This window comes from Pezoporus wallicus, unplaced genomic scaffold (assembly GCF_028554395.1).
Source record: "Pezoporus wallicus isolate ANWC-B61680 ecotype Strahan unplaced genomic scaffold, APGP_CSIRO_Pwel_v1 contig_5116, whole genome shotgun sequence".
Lineage (NCBI taxonomy): Eukaryota > Metazoa > Chordata > Aves > Psittaciformes > Psittacidae > Pezoporus > Pezoporus wallicus.
Genome location: NW_026642000.1, coordinates 697,792 through 718,890, shown reverse-complemented (window position 1 = coordinate 718,890; position 21,099 = coordinate 697,792). Strand labels below are relative to the sequence as shown.

Genomic DNA, 21,099 nt, shown 5'->3' with positions numbered 1-21,099 from the left:
CACAAAATCACATTGGTCTGACAAGGCCAGTTTTCTATTGAAGGGAAACTGGCTAGCACCATTTTGCCGTCTCTCACCTCTTTACCAGCTGAGAGCCTATCAGTCTTTTTATGCTCTGAAGAAACTGAAGTTTGGGTAGCCTGACAAGTTACCCATTGTCCCAGAATAATGCTGATACAGTAGGTTTTTTCCACTCTCCTGAAGTTTTTTTGAGTACTTATATTGATGATTCAAAGAGCTCCTTGGCTTAGTCTCTAAATATTCTGGACTGTAAGTTAACCACTGCTAATGTTTTGTACATTAAAGGAAAAAAAAAAAGAAAAAGACACTTAACATTTTTCCTAATTACTGTAAATAATTTCTTACTGGAGCAGAAAACACTCCCTTATGACAAAGCTATGAACACAGAGTGTTCTCCTTTCCAAACACCACAAAATAGTTACCGGTTATTTCTGCCCTTTCTTTTTCATGAGGACAGTTTTGCAACCCTGTTCAGTATGGAGCTTGTACCACTGCTAGTATTTCATGAATCCCTTATACATTTGAAGAATCCCTTCTTTTGTTCCAAACCCACTGCCCAAAGGCTCTTCACTGGTATACTTCAGTTCTCTTATCAGTTGTCTGCATTTTCTCATAGATTACTTGTCCACGTTGTTTCCTCAATTTTTCCATTCATTGTATTTTCTTTTTTTTATTGCTGCTTTCATCTCCTCCGTTAACCAAAACAGGTTTTTTGTTTTGTGTTGTTTTTTTTTTAACTAAAGAATTCATCTTTGCAAATGCAAAGTTGTGGTTTCTCAGGGACCTAATATAGGATTCTTGAACAACTCCCAGTTATCATTCACATCTTTATGCTTAAGTTCTTCCTCCCACTTTATTTGGCCTATAATTATTTTCAGTTTGGGGAAATTGGGCCACTTTAAAGTGCCAGTCATACATATTATTGGTTGTGACTATATATTCCCTTTTCACATAGAAGATTACAATTACTTGTATCAGCCACAATTACTTGTACCAAGGCAAAAATCCTTTTCAGTTCAGTGATTAATTCATTTTTGCTAACCTGGATGAGGTCTGAAACTGCATTACTCCAAGCCAGCTGTGATACCTTCTAGATAGTGTTATTCAACTATGCATTACAGGTGAACAGGTTACTTCCAGTGCTACAAAAATATACCTGAAATAACTTAATTTTTTCTTCTTCATCTCTTCTGGTAGTTTCAAGCAGCTGCTCACCCAGGCATTGTGCAATACTGATTAACAAGTACTTCTGTCTCTTGTGATGTTCATCGGCTACAACCTTAAGCTTTCCATGTCGTCTTTTCTTGCCTTACCAACAGTTTCACAGCAAATAAGATGACATGAGGTGTCAACCTCTCTTCTTCATTTCATCTTCCCTAGAAAACATGGCTGTAGCTACTTTAAGCATTGCAAATATGCAACTCATCCCACTGGACTCCAACTGTAACAATAGCCTATTTATCTTAATAACCAGGCTTATAAATTCACACAAAGTTGTCAGGCTAGGGTAATTTGATCACAAGCTACTGTACACTGGCTGAGCAGCAGAGACTGTCCAGGAGCCTAGACTTAAGCTATACAGTATGAACTGTTTCAGCAGTAATGCCTCCATCAGCAGCTCCCAAACACTCCTTACATACCTGCATTTTATAGAGTCAATCCTTTATGCAGGCACTTGGGAAACTGAATATGCACTCAGAAAACTGCAAGTGCAGTACCCAGCGCAATTTTTTTAAATACTCGAGCAGTCATAAGAGCATGGACTGGTGAGAGACTAAGAGAAAGCAGCCAGACTGGGAGGAATGGGTCTGCTTGCTCACCTCTCACCAATGCAAGACTGACAGGTATGCCACCTGTCTACCAAGTCTAAAGGAGAATATAGATATACCTTCTCAGGATATCTGCAGCTGCTTGAGTACAGAAATCTCAGCTGTAGAAGTTCTCAGAGAGAATTTTACCAGACATATCAACAGTGACAGGACTTCAGTTCCTCTCCTAAATAGCTACAGAGGAATTTGGTATGTTTTCACTTTGGGGGATACCCTGAAACTCCATGGGCAGGAACTTCCCAGGCATGGAAGTCTGGGGGAATTTTCATATGCCTATAGGCATGGGAGAGCACAAAGCCGAGATTAATCAGTGCACACAGGTGGTCAAACTGCTGCACATTCTCAGCAGAATAGGCTGCTTTGGCCATAATAAGGTAAACCTCTATCAGTCTGGCACTGGCTAACGGCATGTCTTTCTTGCTGGTCAAGCAGGCTGGCAACCACAATGTCAAGCCTTTCCAAAGCTGCACAGCCTCAGACGTCTAGTGAAAGACCTGGGAGAGTCAGTTTTGTGCTGATCCTGTGCAACTGCAGAAAGCTAAGATGCTTTATCCCTCTCTCTGCTACTGGATTCTGACATAACTTACCTGCCCTTCTGAATATGCAGCAGAGGGGTAGAACTGTAAAAGACCAGTGGACTTTAAGCACCTGAGACATTTAGCCAGCTTCCCCCTGAAAAAAACAAGTAGAAAGGAAGCCCAAAGCAATAACAAAACCTGTTTTTCACCCTGTTTCTTCAGGTGTACCAGGGAGCCAGTACTCAATGGCCTGATGAAAGGTTTGCAGGTGGAGAGGCAGGAAGATGCTTAGGACAATGTCCAGATACAAGCTCAAATTTTGACAGCAGTTACAATCTTTAAGCAGTTAATCCAGTACAGCTGGCAAAGGTAAAGTTTTTACATGAAACAACTGAAAATTTGGCCTACACTGAATCAGAGGAATCCAGGGCTCAGTAGCATGGTCCTCAACAACACCCTGCACTGCGACATATTCAGCAGCAAAACACTTGCAGGCCTGCAGCAGTCCTGGTATCTCAGAGCTTCTGGTGTTATTTATAGAATTGGTTACCATAAGAAGTCCAAACACTTCCTCTAAGCTGGCAGGAAGCTCTTCAAAATTCCCCAAGGTGCCAGGGAAGCAAAGCAAAGGGAGCTGTAGCGATGCAGTCCCCTGCTGCCTTGCCTCAAGAGTGAGTGTAAACAGGCTTGATCCACACTCAGAGCAGGCTCCTTGCTCAGGCAAGTGAAGCACATGATGAGACCCATTTCTTTGGTTGGGGCAGAATGGCTCATCCTGTGTGACAACTCAGTAAGCCAAGTGCCACTTCTGAAAGGTGGAGGGGGCTGACTGCCTGGGGCACTCTGAAGACTGCAACAAGGCATGAACCACACATCTCAGTGGGGTCTCTCACTACAGCTATTGCAAATGGACAGTGTGATGATACCTCACCACCAGACATACCATCAAGTAGCACTGGGGACATAAAATTGCAGGCTTATTTGCAACAAGATCAGCCAAAGTTGATGCACAATTGTAAACTCAATTAATTTGAGCTTTGACAGCCTAACTGTCCATAAAGTCATATAAATATTTTTCCCACCTGGTACTGTCTGGGGGACACAAGGGGATTGGGACACACTGATAAATTATAAGTAATCCACACAGAAACTAAGGGTTTGAGGAAAAAACAGGCCCTAGCACTGAGCCCACTGATGATGCTGCCTCTGTGCAAAAAGAACCATGCTCAGAAAGCAAGCCAGGTCAAAACAAAAACACATAGGAATGCCTTTAAAAATAAAAAAGAAAAAAAGTATGAAATTATTTGGTAGAATATTCCTGTAATGTGTTTACCAGACCTTTCATGTAAGTAAATTCTGAAACAACATATTCCTTTTTTTTTTTTTTTCCCAAAAAATAATTTGAGTTCTGGCCAAAGCTAACAATCCTGCTAATCTTGTTAGAGCAAAGGAACCGAGAAATGCACAAGGCCAGCTACCTAAATCTTCCCTTACAGTTAAATGACAGTATTGTGATCACAGAAAACTGCAGACCAAACATCGTTAAACATTTGGTTTTAATTGACAGGACTGTTCTAAAGTTGTGTGGATGGATCCCTCCGCAAACCTCTCCATGGTTTCAGACCTCTCAGTCAACTGCTCCCCACGTGCTTGTCTGTTTACATTTGACCTCTGCATGCTCAAAAAAAAGAGATAGGCCTCATGAAAAGGAAGGAAATTGGGATGTCTAAGTGCTCCAGTGGGGACACTGCCAAGCTTTGGTTGGCTGACCTGTTCAACTTCCAAGACAATCTCTTGTTCTCAGTGAGCCAGCGGAGCTTGGAAGACATTGTGTCTGAGCACCAGCTTTGACTGCCACTTGTCTCAGGCTGAGGCTCCAGGCACCCACCCTGCATGCTCCAGGAGACTGGGCAGATGCATCAAAACACAGAGCACAACCCAGGCTGTGGGCGCTGCATGCAAGAGCATCACAAGCACCAGGCTCAGGCCTTGGACGAAAAGGGCTGTTGTGCTCTGGGAGCACCATTTCACCTGGCAACCTGGCAGGAACAGCTGCCGTTTTCTGAGGGCATAGAACACGCAGGGGTGATGGCAGCACTAAACCAGGAGATCACCTGCCCTGCCATCAATCTTCCGAAAGCAAGCAGGACAACCAGGAGGAAGGACAGTGGGCAGCCAGTGATCAGCGCTCTCGGCAAAGCCCGGCACCAGGCAAGCCCTGCACAGAAGCATAGCACCCTCTCTCCAATGATGGCAGAATACATATAGATTGGCTCTTTCCCTGGCACCTGTCCTCAGTTCAACCTGTCAGGGGCTGAGGGATGTCATGAGCCAGAGATAGCACTTGGGACATGTATGAGAATCCCTAGGACTAGGCTTCATCCATCTGCCTAATCCCTTTGTTCACGTGTCTTAGTGTCTGAGCATCCTTCATCCAAGCATGCTTTAAAAGAAAGATGTTTGTGTGGGCATGTATCTACCTGCTAAGCCTGCTGCCTGACCATAATTTTACTGAGGGACCCAATCTTTCCTCTGTTATCAAAAACAATTAAGAATTGTTCCTGCTGCCCTCTTTCTGCATTAGTCCAGAAAAAGCAATATACCTCTTAAAATTGTGCATCAGCCTCATTCTACTTTTAGTCAACCTTTCCAAACTAGCTAATAAAAGCCTTCAAGAAGATTATAGGAAATAATTATAGGATTATAGAAAATTGCAAATCAACAAGGATAATGGAAAACATACCCTTTCAAAAAAATTCTAGTAGCTTTTTGCAAGCTTTCAAGCTTACTCAGTAAAGGCAATAGCATCAGGGAACAGACTTCTGAAAAGTGTATGGCAATAGGAATTTAGAGAAATACAAACCCAACACATTACACACTGAAGACGCAGGAAACAGAAATGGTAGTTTCTAGTAGACTTGAAAATGTAAATGATGATGAGAAACAATTGTGCAAACTACTAAGACCTCTTCAGGAAAAGTTCTTTACCGTACAGCATTCAACATACATGTCAACAACTCAGAGGGAAAAAAAAAACAACAAAAAAAAACCAACAAACCCAACTCTATACCATTAATGGATTTTGCAGATAAAATGAAGGTCAGGGAGCAAAAAATTTAGGGGAAAAGAGCAGAGGTGCTGTGTAATCTGTATCTCCTGTTAAACACTGTCTGCTGGCTTGCAGTTCATCTTCACCATAGAGCAGACAGGGACTGTATGACAAGGGTGTCACTCTCTCTTTCCTGGGAAACAGTGAGGGTAAAAAAGACTTTGAATCCTCAAAGCATGAGCTCTCAGAAAAATCACTGCGCTGACAGAACCACAGACAAACAGCATAAACATGGAAAGATGAGGACAGTGACAATACCACTGCACCAAGCACACATGTGACAGCCACAATGTTATGACAGATGCTGCTAGGCTTGGGAAGAGCTAAAGGGATAGTTAAAACTTAGAAAATGTGCCCCACTGGGAACGGCTCAACGGGTTCCCTTTGTTTTATTTAACAAAAAGAATATTGAAGGACAAACTGATTACAGTTGCAGTACCTGCACAAAGTAGAGAAAGTTGATAACAGAGGCTCTTCGGTGGAATACAAAACTTCACAAAATCCAACAGCTGAAAGCTGAAGCTGGGCCCTGCTTTTTGAATGTGTCCATGTTTCTTGAAGAAAACTAAAAGTCTTCAGAAACACTGCCACAAGACAGGAACTCTTGTCACTCAGATGCAGGAGCCAAGTGAGATCCCCATGGACCTGGCAATCCAGTCTAGTCCAAAAAGGAACAGTCCTACAGCTGCTGGATGGGACGGTGACGGCACTGCAGTCCAATTCTTAGATCAGAAAGGAAGTTTTTTTCTACAGCTCTGCAGGCATGTGCCCTTAGGCTGTCTAGTCAGGTTGCAACATCGCTGTGTAAGGGAAAAACTGGAAACTACAGCCCCACACTTACAGTTCAGTGGACCTTAATGGCCTGTAAGTGGTGAGCCCTTAGGATCAGGCAAAGACACAGCATCAAGCCACCCTGATCGATCACTGTAAGTCTTCACATGACCCGAGAATGTATAGAACAAAGCTTACCATAGAGGCACCCGACTGCCTGACCAGCTGAACAACACAAGCCCATATCTCCTCCCTGCTCCATCCTCCTTACTGTTGGTTGAGTTGCTCCAAAAAGCATCCAGCCCAGAGCTTCCTCCTTTGCCTTTGAGCAGCCTCCGATGCCTAGGACCCCTGAGCCTGATGACAGGGCAGTGCTCTTCTGCAGCAGCAGTACTCTTCCCCCAAAGCTAAAGGACTTCAGGTGTCTTGGAAAGACACTTGGCACTGCCTGCCAACAACCCACCAGCCTAGTGCTGACTTGCCAGAGGACAGTGGGCTAATTCAGTCAGGAGCACTTTCAGAACAGTGTACACAACTCATCACCCAACCCTCATTAGCTGGGAAAAGAGGAAGGTATATTGGCATGCTCACACCGGGAGCTAGACACAGGCAAGGGGCCGTCTGTGGGAGCTCCAAGGAGAAACAAAGCCATGTTTACTACCTGACATCTTCTAATATGTGCTAGGCAAAAGGCATTTTTGGTGGAAAAATCCACCTAGCTGATAGATGTGCAGACTGCAAATGCAAGGAGCTTACAATGGCACGTGACCAATGCAAACTGGTGCCACAGCAAAATCTGTCGTTTGGGATTTCAAAGCTCTACCGCAGAGTCCAGGCTGTTTGAAACAGTCTGCACCCCTCTGAATGAAAAGACAGCAGATCAGAATCCCCATTTTACTCTCACTGAGGGAAGTACACTGAACTCCCCTGGCCATTAATAAGATCTTAATTAAACTCTAATTATGACAGTAGAAATATGAAGCCTTAACTACTTTGGTTCCCACCAGCCAGCACATTCTCTATCCCTGATGTCTGCAGGTATGTCTACATACAAACTGAAAACAAAACCAAACTTGGGTCATGGACTCCAGCAGCCAAAGAGGCAAATAAGATGAATTCAGTTGTTTCAGTTCATGTGCAGAAAACCCTGATGTTCCCATCATCTGAGGAGGAAGGGCTGTTAGTGACACATACATCTTGAAGTTACACCCTCAGGGCAGAAGATGCAATCAGGTTACCACAAGTAGTGTCCCATCCACCGCAATTAGTGTCCCATCCAACTTGTTCAGCAGTAACTGCTCTGCTCCTCTGTCAGTTCTTTTATCAAGCAGCTGCTCTTTGCTTTGCTGCAGGTTTGGATCTGAACTACTTCTTGCAGAGTGTACACCCTGTTCCTCTCCTTGCTCTTTTTTTTCTCCGAGGTTCTCTGTTACTGGTATTGTCAAAGGTGAACCCAAACCAGGATTTTGTGAATGCAAACACTGCCAGATCTGACCTCATCAACCCCAAAATTAAAAAGAAACATAATTGATCACCTCAATGTAGGAAAAAAAGCCCTTTGTTTGAAATAAGCGGAGTAGCACAATTCTTTCCAATTTCATACCGTATCTTTTGGGCCTAATTTCAAGGCATCACTGCTGTTTCTGTCTTCCTTAGAAGGCGAAAAACAAATCAACCAACTCTTCCCTCCACATATAACATAGCAGTGGTGTCTTGGCTTTCTACTTTCCCCACAGATGTGGGCTGCTTCTAAATAACAGGTTTATACCAGGGGCTATCTAGGGTGGCCTTTCCACTGAAGTGGGCAAGAAAAATGATGTTGCTGTTACATAAGGATGGTTGTATTTGATAAGCAGGAGTCCAGTCGTAGTTAGTGGTCCAGAACTTGGAAGTGCTGGGAACTAACCCTTCAGAGAAAAGCAGAAATCTCTCAGTGCTTTGTTGCTTGCAGAGGTTGCTCTTTGAGTAGAAAGATGAACAATTAATGTCCTAATTAATGAAAAATGAGCAATCCTAGAAGCCCTTGCTTCATTTTCTATCTGTAACTTACCGTATGAGGAAGTGGCTGAAAAATGCAAAAGACAAGACTTTCAAGTGCCCAGTCCCAGAGCTGGAGCCAGAATTTCAGGAGCAGTCTGCCTTTAGTGGCTCCCTGCTCATCACCCAAGCAGCTTTGAAGACTTCTTTTGAGGATGCAGCCATGTATTCAGATACTCAGGCAGGAACAGAGTTGTGGAAAGGTCTAGATGCAGGAAAGCCACTGGAGAAAACAATTCTCAAATAAAAAAAAAAAAACAAACCACGAACTAATAGGTAGAGTCTTCTATCAAGCACAGCTTGTTTACAAGCAAATGGCACAGTACTGGCCAAGGCTAGCTCATTTTCTGAGCCAATACCAAACTGATGTTTGTGACATTACAGCTGGAGCCAACAGGAAAGTTGCACAGGCTTTAGGCTGAAGCACTAGTGCCTCCAATCCAGCAAACGTGTAAGCACATGCGCAACTTGAAAGGAACAGCTGGGAGGTCTGAGGGACTGACTCCAATGTTGGAAGTCCGAAGCAGCAGACTGTGTAGAGCTACAAAGCCTTTTATCTGCTGGAAGCCCAGATGATGCTAGGAATAAGGTCTGCATCCTTTTAGGGCATTGCAACAAGAGAGGCATCAGAGAAGGTGGGGTGGGGTAAAGAAGTCTTTAAGACAAACTAGGATAAAAACAGCATGAAACAGGAAAATAAACACCATGGCCTTGGCATTGAGACAGCCTAATCTCTCCATATTCCCTAAAGCTGCATAGACCTTGGAACAAGAGAAGGTGACTGAGGGGGCATTAAAGCACTTCACAGGTTGTGTACACCATATAGACATTATACTTTAATGGCCTGTCTATGCAGATAGCCAGCTTAAGCCCAGCAAGAACAAAGAGATTTGGCAGGTAAAGTAGAGTCATAAACCAAAAGATTAAAAAAAGGAAACTGGAACAAATACTGCCAAAGAAGAAGAACACCACATAGGTAGTGTATGGGAGGGGGGTGTTTATTTAAATTTTTTTCCTCTCTCCCCTTGCAAGAAAAATGACTTCTCTAGCTTGGGTTTGTTCACACTTCACAGCTACTGAGCTCTGTGCAACCCCATGGACATAATCAATTATGAAGTTCTAGACTGACCTGCAATAACAGACCCACACCAACCAGGCTTTATCCTATAGTCTGGATTAAGAGAGGGACCTTTCTAATAGTAACATATTGTTTGTTAGTAGCCTGGGAGTCCTTCTCACCAGGTAGTTCAACTATATCATAGATGAAAGAAAGAGCAAACCTTATGCAGAAACTTCCTTCACTGTGCTGGAAGAAAAAAAAAAAAAAAAAGAACAAAGAAAAGTAAACCAAACCACAAACCATTTGTTGCACAGGATTATACCATTCCTTATGGTTTTGCATCCCGATTTTCCCCAGCAGAAGTTTGTAAGCTATCCCTGTGTGTTCACCCACTTGAAAGGCAGACACAGACGCGGTCTGATACTGGGGGTTCCCAGTAGGTAGCAGCACAATACCAAAGGAAATAATTTTCAAAGATACTATTTCAGTGTCTTTGGTTTATATTAAACTCATAATTAACTGCCTAAGCAAACTGAGAAGAAGGCTCTGCAATCAAAGATGTACAGAATTACCACCCATGAGAGTTTACAAGTCAGGTTCTGAACCAATCATGAAACTGGCTTAGAAATAAAAATTATCTGCCTCTGGTTCTCCCTTTTCCTCAAGCTGCATGCGTCAGAAATCTAGTAGTGAGGGCGCGAATCTGTGGTGCAGTAACAGGTCCAGACCTATTCCCAAAAGGCACAGCGTGCTCCATCCCCTGAAAATGAGCATGTGCAAGAGGAGCTGCACTTCGCACGATGCACTTGCACATCTCCACCCACCTTGGGGTAATCACAGTCTCTGATTTTTCTGACCAGGGCAAAGTTTCTCCGGCAGTTCTGGTTACCGCGACAACTTCAGCTGGGCTCTCACAAGTATCACAAGGCTGGGCAACTCTGGATGTTGCATATCTGTGTCCCCCACCCCCTGCAGCTTCCTGGCTCATTTGCAGGTATTTATTCCAATAGCAAACAGCACAGCAACAGCACCTCTTTGAAGAAAGCTTTGTGAAGGCCTAAAGTGTCAACAGCTGCATAAATTTAACAGAGACATAATTTGCAACCTGTATTTCTCAGCCTCCTTACCACTTGCTTACAGTGGAGAAAGCACATCCAAACCCTCCCCTGGTTTCTACCATACTAAACCAGAAGAGTAGGGTCAGCAGAAGAAAAAATACATGCAATAATGTTAATAACATCTCAACCAGATAAGAGGTAGAAGAGATGAGACTTCCCAACTCATTCCTAGGTTGGCTGTGAGCAAGCAGCAACAGCACAAAGTACAGTTCCACAAAAGACTGGAGATGTGAATAAAGCTGTCCATCTCCAAACAAGGGAAGAGAGGAGTGCAGATGCACTGCCTGCATTTAAGGACTGCTGTTCTATTCCCCGCCGTGTGCTCCTCCACCAAGACTGGGCTGGGGTAGAAGCACTTCTGACATCTGCTCTGAACTACTGTTCCTGCTCTTGCTGGGCTGCACCTCTGCTTCTGCCCCTTCCACCCCTTCCCCTCTAGCAAGGGAAACTGCACTAAGGTACAGGCCCTGCTTCAGGATGCAGAGGAAAGGTTCAGGCATCAGCTGAAACTCCCACGTCCCATAACCAAAGTTTCTCCCACCTTTGGATAGCAAGCCATGCTGCAATAGTAGGTCTCACCTATTCCTAAGCAAACACCACTTCCTCTCCCCAAACTAGCACCAGCCTGCAGAAGAGGTACCCCAGGCCAGAGAACAACCTTGTGCCTGGTTGCGGTCCCACCAGACAGACACAGCGACAGATGCTTCTCTCTGGTGTATTTAGTTCAGAGAGGACCACCCCATCCAACACGTGGACAACACATAGGCTGTTCTACTTGCCTGGTGTGACACTGCATGAACAATGGTGCTAAACTCAATTTGGCTGCAAACACAAAGGCACTTGCAAAAGGGACTGCACTAGCCTGTGGAGGTCCCTGCAGGAAGCTGTGCTGACCCTCGCCTGGTCTCAAAGGAAGGAAAACAGAAAAAGAAAAAACAAACCCCAAAAACCCAAAACCCTTCTCCCACCCCAAAAAAGCCAAACAAACAAAACAAAACAAACAAAAAAAAACCACACAAAGAAAAAAAACAAAACCCAAAAACCACCAAAAAAAAACACTCCCCCCAAAAAATGCCTGACTTCAAAGAAACAAACAAAAACGAAACAAACCTCCCCAAAACAACACCAAAACCAACAAAAAAACAAACACCAAAACAAAACCCCACTTTTCCCAGTGCAGAGGATGCCCCCAGTGCTTACTTCTCAGCTTTTTGTACTCCACAGTGACTCTGCTTCCCACAAGTGATCACACCTTACTTAGCTATTATTCTCACCTAGCTATTACAGAAGTCAGTTTAGACACAGAGGCCCAACCTGCCCAAGGCTCCTACAGGGCATCTGAGCTGGGGTCAGAGAACAGATATACAAAGGTTCAGTGCCTCTTAGGGTGGATCTTGCTAAGAAAGAGGACAGGGGTCTTCCCAGGCCAGGTCTAAATGAATTCAGGACATGCCCTTAGCTCCTACACCTAGGAAACTATCCTGAGGGCACAGGCAAAGGCATGGGTTGCATGGAGCAAACACGAGTGTCTGGGTAGAGCACACTTACCCCACGCCCCAGCCCGTGCTCTCGCTGCTGTGACATCCACCCAAGCAGCCAGGCTGGCACCCTGCACACCACTCCGTCTCACCTGGGAGAAGTTCAGCCCATTGAGTGGGTGGCACTGCTCCTCCACTCTCTCCACAGCACCTGTTTGCTTCCTCAGCCGCTCTGCTTCCTGGGCCAGGTAGAGATCCAGGACAGGCACACCTCGTGACTTGATGTCCACCTCCGTCAGAGAGTTCACCATCAGCATCACCCACACCGGCCTTTTCCTCTCCCAGTTGCCAGCAATGGCATTGAAGAGGTAATCTGCGTACAGTCCTTTGCCCCGCTGGTCTGGGCTCATCCAGGATGGTATCATGAGCTTGACATACTCCAGGTGCCGCTTGAGCCGGTGGTAGATATCACGGGGCAGCACGTCCTGGAGGTTCTCCCCCTGCGGCAGGAGCTGGCAGCTGGTGAGAGCTGAGATGGTGTAGGGGTCAGTGAGGTCCAGCTCGAAGTACACAATGTGGCTCTGCTGGAAGGCCACCTTGGAGTTCTCTGGGATGAAATCCCAGACACGTGTGTATGGGACATGGATGGTGCCAAAGAAGTAAGACGGGGGATCTCTCTTGATGGTCCACAAGAAGGAATTCAGCTCACTTTGCTAGGGGAGAGGGAGACACAGCTGAGTACAGATGTTTATACAGGACCACTGTAGTACAGGCCTTAAGGAAAACATGTTGCCAAGCCAACAGGTCACCTGGCTCAGCAGCTTGCCGGCATGGACTTTTCCTGAAGTGCTTTTGCTCACACAGAGTCCTCTTTGACCACCCTTTTCCCAGAGGTCAAAATTCAATTTTCATCAATTAAAAACACAATAAGGCTAGCCTTGGCTTTCTCCTCCTCAAAGGTAACACTGGGTCTTCTCAACAGCCACACCACCACAGCTCATCACCTGAATATCTGCCAAAACCAGCAGCAGAGCACAGCTCAAGCAGGCTACGCTCCAGGCAAGAGGCTTATCAAACTTCCACCATTTATTGACATCAGAAGCTGATATCACATTGCTGAAGCAGAGCAGGACAGCAGGGTTTCAATCACCTTCGCCTTGATGTCTTTCACCTCAGCATAGCAAGAACCTTTAATCAAAGAAATGGCTGTGACATTTAGTCAGAGGGTGCTACAGCATCTCGGGAGAACTTTCCACTCTGAGGAAGAAACCAAAAAAATGAGTAACACAAAACACAGCTGGCAGGCAGACTTGCTGGAGCAGAAATACAGTTGTACAGGGATGTAGCACATGGCAGACAGGCAGACAGTCAAGACCCATCACAGCCCAGTTCTCCACTCTCTTAAGGAGCCAAGAAGCATATGCAATACCTTGGAAAATAAGGGAAAAAAATTCTATAGGCCAGACACAGCCTGTGGTTCCAGGGCATACTCTTACAAACACAGAGGAAGAAAAAGCTTCTTTCTTTAAATTAGCTTTTTAAATATTTCAAAAACCACAACCATCACAAAGTCAGAATTAGACCTCAAATTTATTCCACTGCAAGATGTGCCTCACAACATACCGAGGATTACCAGAGTACAGGGCTGTGGTGAAACCCTAAGCAATCCCACATGGCAGGAGGCAGACAGGGCAAAATGGATCCTGCATGCATCCTGCCAAGTCATTTTAAACCAGCAGCAGGCATGACCTCTGTCACCTACAGCATGCACCCCTCTGGTGCTGTGGTCCTCACTGGAGTGATGAACGTAAACTGTTCTGTCTGAACAGACAGGAAAAGGTAGCCTTTGCACGTCTAAGTAAGAGGACAGGCTTCCTGATGCACTCAAAACATCTGGTCAGCCTTTAGCCAGAAGATAACTCTAACCTCAGCTTTGAGGCTAAGCATGCATGCATGCTGATCCAAGCCTGCCCAACTGCCAAAAGCAGAACAGGCTGCTTGGAGGAATTTATTGGAAGCACACTGTCTATAAATTTCTGATACTAAAGACCCAAGGTCAGAAAGGTTAATCTTAAAAGACTGCTCTGCAATGGCTCATCCCAGACAACCTCCTCCAGCAGCTCTCTACATCAAACCCAGGCCAAGATCAGGCAGCACTTCAGCAAAGTGCTACCACAAGTCCAGCTTACCAGCACAGACCAACAAACCAAGTATACTCTAAAGGGCTCTTCAGATGGATTGAGTGCCTGAAGGATACTTCAAGCCTTGATAACACCATGCTACCCCTCTGGATCTTATAGGACAGCCCTGGAATGCACTTCTGAACAACAGACCATAAAAACTCTCCTGAAGACCATGGGAAGAAGGGAGAACAAACCTGATGCAGCACCCAAACGTAAAAAAAATACAGGGCAAAAGATGAGTATGAATCTGACACAGACCCAGCAAGAGCACTGGAAATGAATACACAAAGAGGGAAATGAGACAGGGCTCACTCCTGTCATTAGTTGGAAGGATAAAATGGAGACACACTGCCTGGTAAGAAATGAACTGAAGCAGTGGTCAGTCAGCTTCCAGGAGGAAGGAGCAGAAGTGTCGCTTGCTATCCATAAGCAAGCAAAAAGACAAGACACCTGGGACAGGCACTAGGTCGGGAGGTCAGCCCTCCTTCACTTTTCACAAGTCTGATCATGTATGAGGCAGTGCACAACAAAACCACAACTGCAAGGATTTGTAAGCAACAAGTGGTCACCGGCCAGCTTAAAACTTCAAGTCAGCTCCTGAATAAACCTAGCCAGAAGGCTCAAGACTAGATGAATGGTACTAGTCTTTAATGTGGATCATCAGCACTGCTCCTGACTACTGCACACAGGCAAGTTAGTAAGGCTCTTGGCATTGTACCCTTACTTTTTATTTGCTTTTTAAATTCCCCCAGCTTTCACAATTGGATACTGAAAGCAGAGTAATACTGCCAGCTATTAGTGGTACCACTCAGTAAATCACACATGCCACCAGGCACAGAGTAAATAAAGTCTCCCTTTAAAGAGCCTGCAGCACAGGCAGGGGAAGCAGGATGAGACCTAGCAAAACTTCTCACACAGTCCTGGGGACTGAGACCTTACAAAACAGAGCAGCTGGGCACTCTTGCTGATGCTTCCACACCAACAGGAGCAGTCATGAGCTTGGCAACCCACCCCAAGTGCCATTCAGACCTCCCTTCTCAGAATTACTTGCAGCCAGCATGAGAGGAATCAGACAACAGGCCTCAGTTTACCACCATTTACAGCTGTCTGGGACATGCTAGCGCCTCACACTCCTTTGACATTTCTTTTTCCCAGGCAGAAACTGGGGTTCCAACACTGCTTTACCTCCATGGCAGACCCCTGTAAACAGCCTGCTACTGCTTTGTGTAGGGGGGATGAGGAAAAGCCCTTGGTGTGCCTGAGCAGGTCAGTTCTTTCCCTGCTGTACCTTCTGGCACTGTCTTATCTCTTGTCACCTCCTGGCACTCACGTATGTTTCACTGCAGCTTCAGAGAGGGAAAATCAAGGCTATAATTTCTCCCCAAAACCGTAAAAGGGAATCTGTTAAACAATGTTCTAGGTGGGTGTGAGATAGCACAGGAGCAGTGCTGAGGCTTGTTCAGCTCTGCAGTACACGCTGCCACTGGCAGCGCCTCTCTCACCTCACTTCCCCGAGCGCCTGCAGTAGATAAAGATGCTACAACCTAATTTTTCTTTGCAGTAGGATCCTTATATACAGCTGTTACACCAGGAAGGGGTGCTTTAAAACTAGTGTAAATTACAGCCAAAGTGATGTCTGGAGGCTTAAGAGAGCTGGGTTGTATTGCTCCAGGAATTCCACTTTCAGTAGCGTAACAACAAAAAGTCAGGTTCACGTATATATATAATATATATATACACTTAAGTTTAATATTTCTGTCTCCATTGTTTACAGGTCATTTACAGGTGATACTCACTGCATTATTCATGATGGGAAAAACTAGGAGCAACGGGAAAAAAATGAAGGGGCAGCCTCAGTAAGAGTGGCAGTCATGCAAGAGAACACAAATCTCCCAGTTTGCTGCCATACCAAGACCTGGGGCCATGTCATGCTAGCCGTACCAGCCCTCCTTTGTGCCTCAAGTTTAACCTCCCACTACATAGTGCCAGATCAAGGTACTTCTGGACGCTCAGCACTGTGGCACAGTGTCCTCTTCCCAGCCTCATCACCCCAAGTGACAGAGAGCTGGCTGTGAACTGATTAAGGATATCAGCCAAGCCAAAAAACAGTTTGAAATAAAAAAGGAGAAAGGCTTTGCCTCAGCCAGCAGGGAAATGAGGGAGAAGGAAAAGAAGCTGCTCAGGCTGACACTGTTACTGAAACAATGCACCGGGACCTATGGGATTTACTCCCTACTGTGAGACTGGGAAGCCTCCCTTCCCAACCCAAACACCACTGCCTGCCAGGAGATGCAATGGGGACACAAAAGACCAGACAATGCTTTCCCAAAACGATGGGACAATAGAGTCAGGCACTGCCAAAATCATCAAAAAACATGATGCACATCAAGGGTTTTTCCTTGGCAGTTGAGGAAGGGTCTAGACAAGAACAAAAAAGTCCTGAAGACCTCGAGAGTAAAGTGATGTATTGCAGATCAGTAGCTGAAACCAGAGCTCATATCCTAACACCTGCTCTCTAATCACATACCTGATGGCACTGGTGCCACTGGAGACTCCCATGACTCTCTGCCTTCCTTCTACCTGCTTCACCAAAACACAGGCTCTAACTGAGAGGTAGTTTCATTATCTTTCCAATAGATTTATTTAAAAATAAAATAAAATAACCCAAACAAGCAAAGAAACAAACAAACAAAAAAAAAAATCAACCCCACAACTCTCCGTTTCTGTTCATTTTAACTACCTATAGCAGATTGTTTTTCCAGAATGATTTATAGATCCAGCCATAGGATGCAACTTGTAGTCTTCAAATACACAAATACCACTGCGTTTGTCAGATATCACGCATCATTTCATGTGAGGCAGTAATGATTCTGCTGGAAGAGTGTTGCCAAAGAGGATCAGAAAAAGCACCACCTTTCTTCCAAGAAACAAGCTCAAATTGGGCCAAATGACATACTGACTGTCAAGAGTAAAATTACGGTAAACATACAGAAAATATTGCAGCAAAAACCAGAAGGAACAAAGAATGCAACTAGTGGCAGTGCTCTGACTACCTGGAAGAAAAGCATGGAAGTTTAAAAACAAACATATTGATGAAGGCAGGTTGTGGTGATATTGGGTACAAAGTCTCAGAGAGGAAGGAAAACTGCTGTCCAAAACCTGAGCAACTGGATGTGAACTCCAGACATGGGAAACCTACACCTGCTCAGCTTCCTTCTACATCACTTTTGCTTCCTCCCGTCGTCTGTCAGTCTCATCTATGTAGACTATACATCATCCAGCACAAAGTATGTAACTCACTGTACAGGCAGGTGCCCTCTATGGATTCAGTGTCTTTCAGGACACCACAGTGTCTTTCAGCCCCACACCCACATCTCCCAAACCTCGTATCAGATCAGGATTGGATTATTTCTTGGTCCGCAATATTATCCTGATTTTTCTTTTTTTTTCCTTTTTTTTTTTTTTTTTGCTTGCTACAGAAGCAGAGCACATGGCATGCAGTATTTCAGCCAAGCAGGCAGCCCTATAACCTTCCCTATATGGCTTTCTCCCTCCTTCTTATCTATCTTGGCATTGTATCTTGTCATGTTCATTTATATCTAATTCAGGCAAAGACTGTGCTTTTACTTGCCACGTAAAGTGCCTCATGCATCTACTGTAATGCACACAGAAATGCTAGGCACATTTTTAATAATCATTCTCTTGAGGTTTTGCCCACTTGCATTACTGGCATTCTCAAACTCAGCTTAAGACTGCAAGCAGAACTGGCCTGGAGATAAATACTGCACTGGCTACAACTATCAAAAGAACATGCATTCACTCTCCGTTTGCCAGAAGGAAAAAATAAAAATAAAGCCTTTAACTAAAAGGCCAAGGGTTTGGAGTAGACAGATCACTTGCTCTGCCAAAGTGCGTGTATGGGGAAAGGTAGCTATTGAAATCGATTGTCCCCCCATCAGAAACAACGCATCATAAAACACTAACCAGCTACAAACACAAACATTCAGCTGTGAATCCCTGGATTCTGGCTTTAAATTTACCAGTACACTCCAACATTAAACAAAACGAGAGCATCACCAGACCACATTACTTAGCAAATGGAATATAACCCAAAGGATTTCAGCATGGTTTATTTTAGATTAACTGTTCTTAAAGCCTTCCTTTCTTCCTATATATCTATTAAAAAAAATATGATGGGACATATTATTGGTTGCAGCTTTAACTATAATTTGGAGTGATGATGAGAAAGCCCTCTGAAGAACTGTATGATCATGCCTTAAAATAGCAGCTTCTCTCTCACAGGCACTGATGCACATATTTCTTTCATAACAGAAGCTTTAGGCAATCTGACAAAAAGAAGAAAGATAATCTAGAGACATAAGAGATACCATAAAGAATTAAGATAAAAAACAACAAAAATCCTTCCCTGATAATGCAGGGACAAGAAGGAATATTCTTTCCAAGAGGTTGGTGTAAATATTAATAATGATGCACCCAACATCTTTGCAAATAAGGCAGACATGGCCATTCCTCTACGTCTTACCACCACCATCCTAATGATCCTAAGAAACAGCCTGCCAATGCCAAAACTACAGGTGGTCTCCCATTTTAATGACAGAGTAATCAGCAGATAATGAGATACCATTAACACATTTCACCTCCAGATTTGCTGGTAACTGGCAGAAGTCCAGTCAATAGCTCTTGAGGGAAACTCCCTGTGTGTCCCACCAAATTGGTGAACTACCCATTTCTGCAAGGACCTCTGCTGCTCAGGCTGTCAGGGGCTGTTCCCTTCCTTCTCGGTCTCACTAGCTCCTTGCAATTGATTTGCACCAGCCCACACCTTTCACACTTCATGCCCTCAAGGGGAAGAGTGCCCTCACTCCAGAGGCTTGACCTGGCTTTATGGCAGTGTGACGGCTGGCCACCTACAAATCCAGTTCACAGACTGGCTCCAGGCAGAAGCAAATTGGTAAGGCACCATCCCCCACAGCAGAATTAAGCTCTGTCTAAGCCAAGCTAAGGCAGACACCTCCAGTGAGGCACATACATAGCTTGGCATAAGGTTAAATTGGCAGTGCCCTAAATTCCTGAGAAATAACTCAGCCTTCTGCATGGGGAGCACCACGCTCAGCTGGACGCATCAAGGTCCCTAGACCAGAAGATGCATGTGCAGGTGAAAGAAATGTCACAGAAGAGACCTTCATAGTTGCAAAGCTTTCTCACACCTACCCTGCAGTGAGGCTACTGTGATTTGGCATCTTCCCAGTGAAGCAGGTCTGCACTTCTTAACAGATGTGCTGGAGGAGGTAACCCTGCCTGGGGCAGGAGATGAACATAAATGGTGAGACATATGTCCCAGGAGCCTCTCAGGTGCACAGCACCTCCGGTCAGGCTGCTTCCAGGTCCAAGCAGATGCCAACAGACTGCACACATGGTATGTTAACGCTAACAGAATGCATCAGAACAAAGTAAATTCCTCTGAAACTTCAACTAGAACTGTTTTTTAACCAATGCCTGATTTTTAATGGAAATGACACCCTACTCGCAAGCTCCACACTGGCCAGAACATCACGCCTAACCTGCAATGGGGACCCTCAGCTGTGCTTGTCACCCTTCAGAGCCAGGCCAGCCCACACTGCTCCTGGTTAGTACAGTCAGGCTGCTCAAGTTAGAGGAAGAGCGAAACCTAACACAACTTAGAACTGTCCTTCCACTTCAGGGGCACGACCATTTATTGGTCCGAACCTGCTGCACCACGCCGGCGCTCAGCAGCAAGGTAAGGGGGTATAGCCTTGCCCTACCTCCAGCGAGGGATGCTGGCAGCAAGTCAGTCCAGGAAAGCCCGTGCCGCTGCGAAGCGGCGTAGCTCGTCCAGCAGGGCGAAGCAAAGGGTTTCGCTGCGGGTCACCCCAGGGTTTTCCCCCTCTGTCAGGGCCCAGCGGTGATCGCCCCACCTGGTGCCCAGCCCCGAGACACCACCCGTCCTGGCCCGTCCCGCCCAGTTCCGCTCCCGCCGCACACCGGGCAGAGCCGCCCAAGGGAAAGAGACCGCCGTGCTCCCCGGTCCAGATCCGGACCCCCCCCCAACACACAGGCAGCTCTCGCGCTGCCGGCTCCGCAGCCAGGTGCGGTGCGGAGGGCGGCAGAGCCCCGCCGAGCCAGCTCTTACCTTTCCTCGGAGCGGGCAGGCGGCGGGGCCGCGGCTCTGGCGCGCTGTGGCCAGCAGGAGGAGGGAGCCCGGCAGCAGGCAAAGCCAGCCGCGGCGTACCATCCCCGCTCTCTCCCACTTGGCACAAGTTTCCTTCTTCTATTATTTTTTTCCCTTCGCCTCTATCCACACTTCCCTTTTTCTTTCCCTCTATTTTTATTCGTATTCTCCTTCTTTGGCCCTTTTTATTATTTTTATTTTTTCCCTCTCCCCCCCCCCCCCTTTTTTTTTTTTTTTTTTTTTTTTTTGACGGTAGACTCAACACCAGAGCCCTCGCAGGAGCGGCCCCGTCCCCTGGCCAAGCCCTCCAGCCGCTGCCCCCTCCTCTTAAAGGGTCCCGTGCCGGGAAGGGGGAGGAAGGGGAGGGTGCGCGGCCCGCCGCACCGGGGGCGGGCAGTGGGGCGGCATCGGGTGGGGGGGAATCCCCCGGGCCCTGCCGCTTCCTCCCGGCTGAGGCAGAAGCCGTATAACGGCGAGATCCAGGCTGGCCCCGGGAGGGCTGGGGCGGATGCGCCCGCTGCCCCGGCAGCCCCCGACGCACCCTTCTGTACCCGGGGTCTAGGGGAAGGACTCCGACGACCCCGTCCCTTGCCTCCCCTTTGCCCTGCCTGCCTCCTGCCTTTCCTGCCGGTCTCTGCCCAGCGTGCAGCTCTCCTGAAGTACATAGATATCTGAATGTTGTGATTTCTCCCCAGGTCTCTTTATTGTCTGTCATCTTCGGACTGAGGAACTATTTTGACTCATTCTTGTCTTCTTGTTTCAAG

At 46.0% G+C, this 21,099-nt stretch overlaps 1 protein-coding gene across 3 annotated transcripts in view; it reads right to left on the bottom strand.

The window, feature by feature from the left end:
- The window catches only part of TRABD2A (TraB domain containing 2A), an 81,265-nt gene extending 60,847 nt beyond the window's left edge, over positions 1-20,418 (bottom strand). For all 3 annotated transcript variants that reach the window (XM_057426494.1, XM_057426495.1, XM_057426496.1), the window contains exons 1-2: positions 20,297-20,418; positions 12,094-12,654 (exon numbers count right to left, since the gene is read on the bottom strand). In XM_057426494.1, the coding sequence (XP_057282477.1) occupies positions 12,094-12,654; positions 20,297-20,398 (663 nt within the window). In that variant the 5' untranslated portion in view covers positions 20,399-20,418. The remainder of the gene's footprint in view (positions 1-12,093; positions 12,655-20,296) is intronic.
- Between the last annotated feature and the right edge of the window lie 681 nt (positions 20,419-21,099).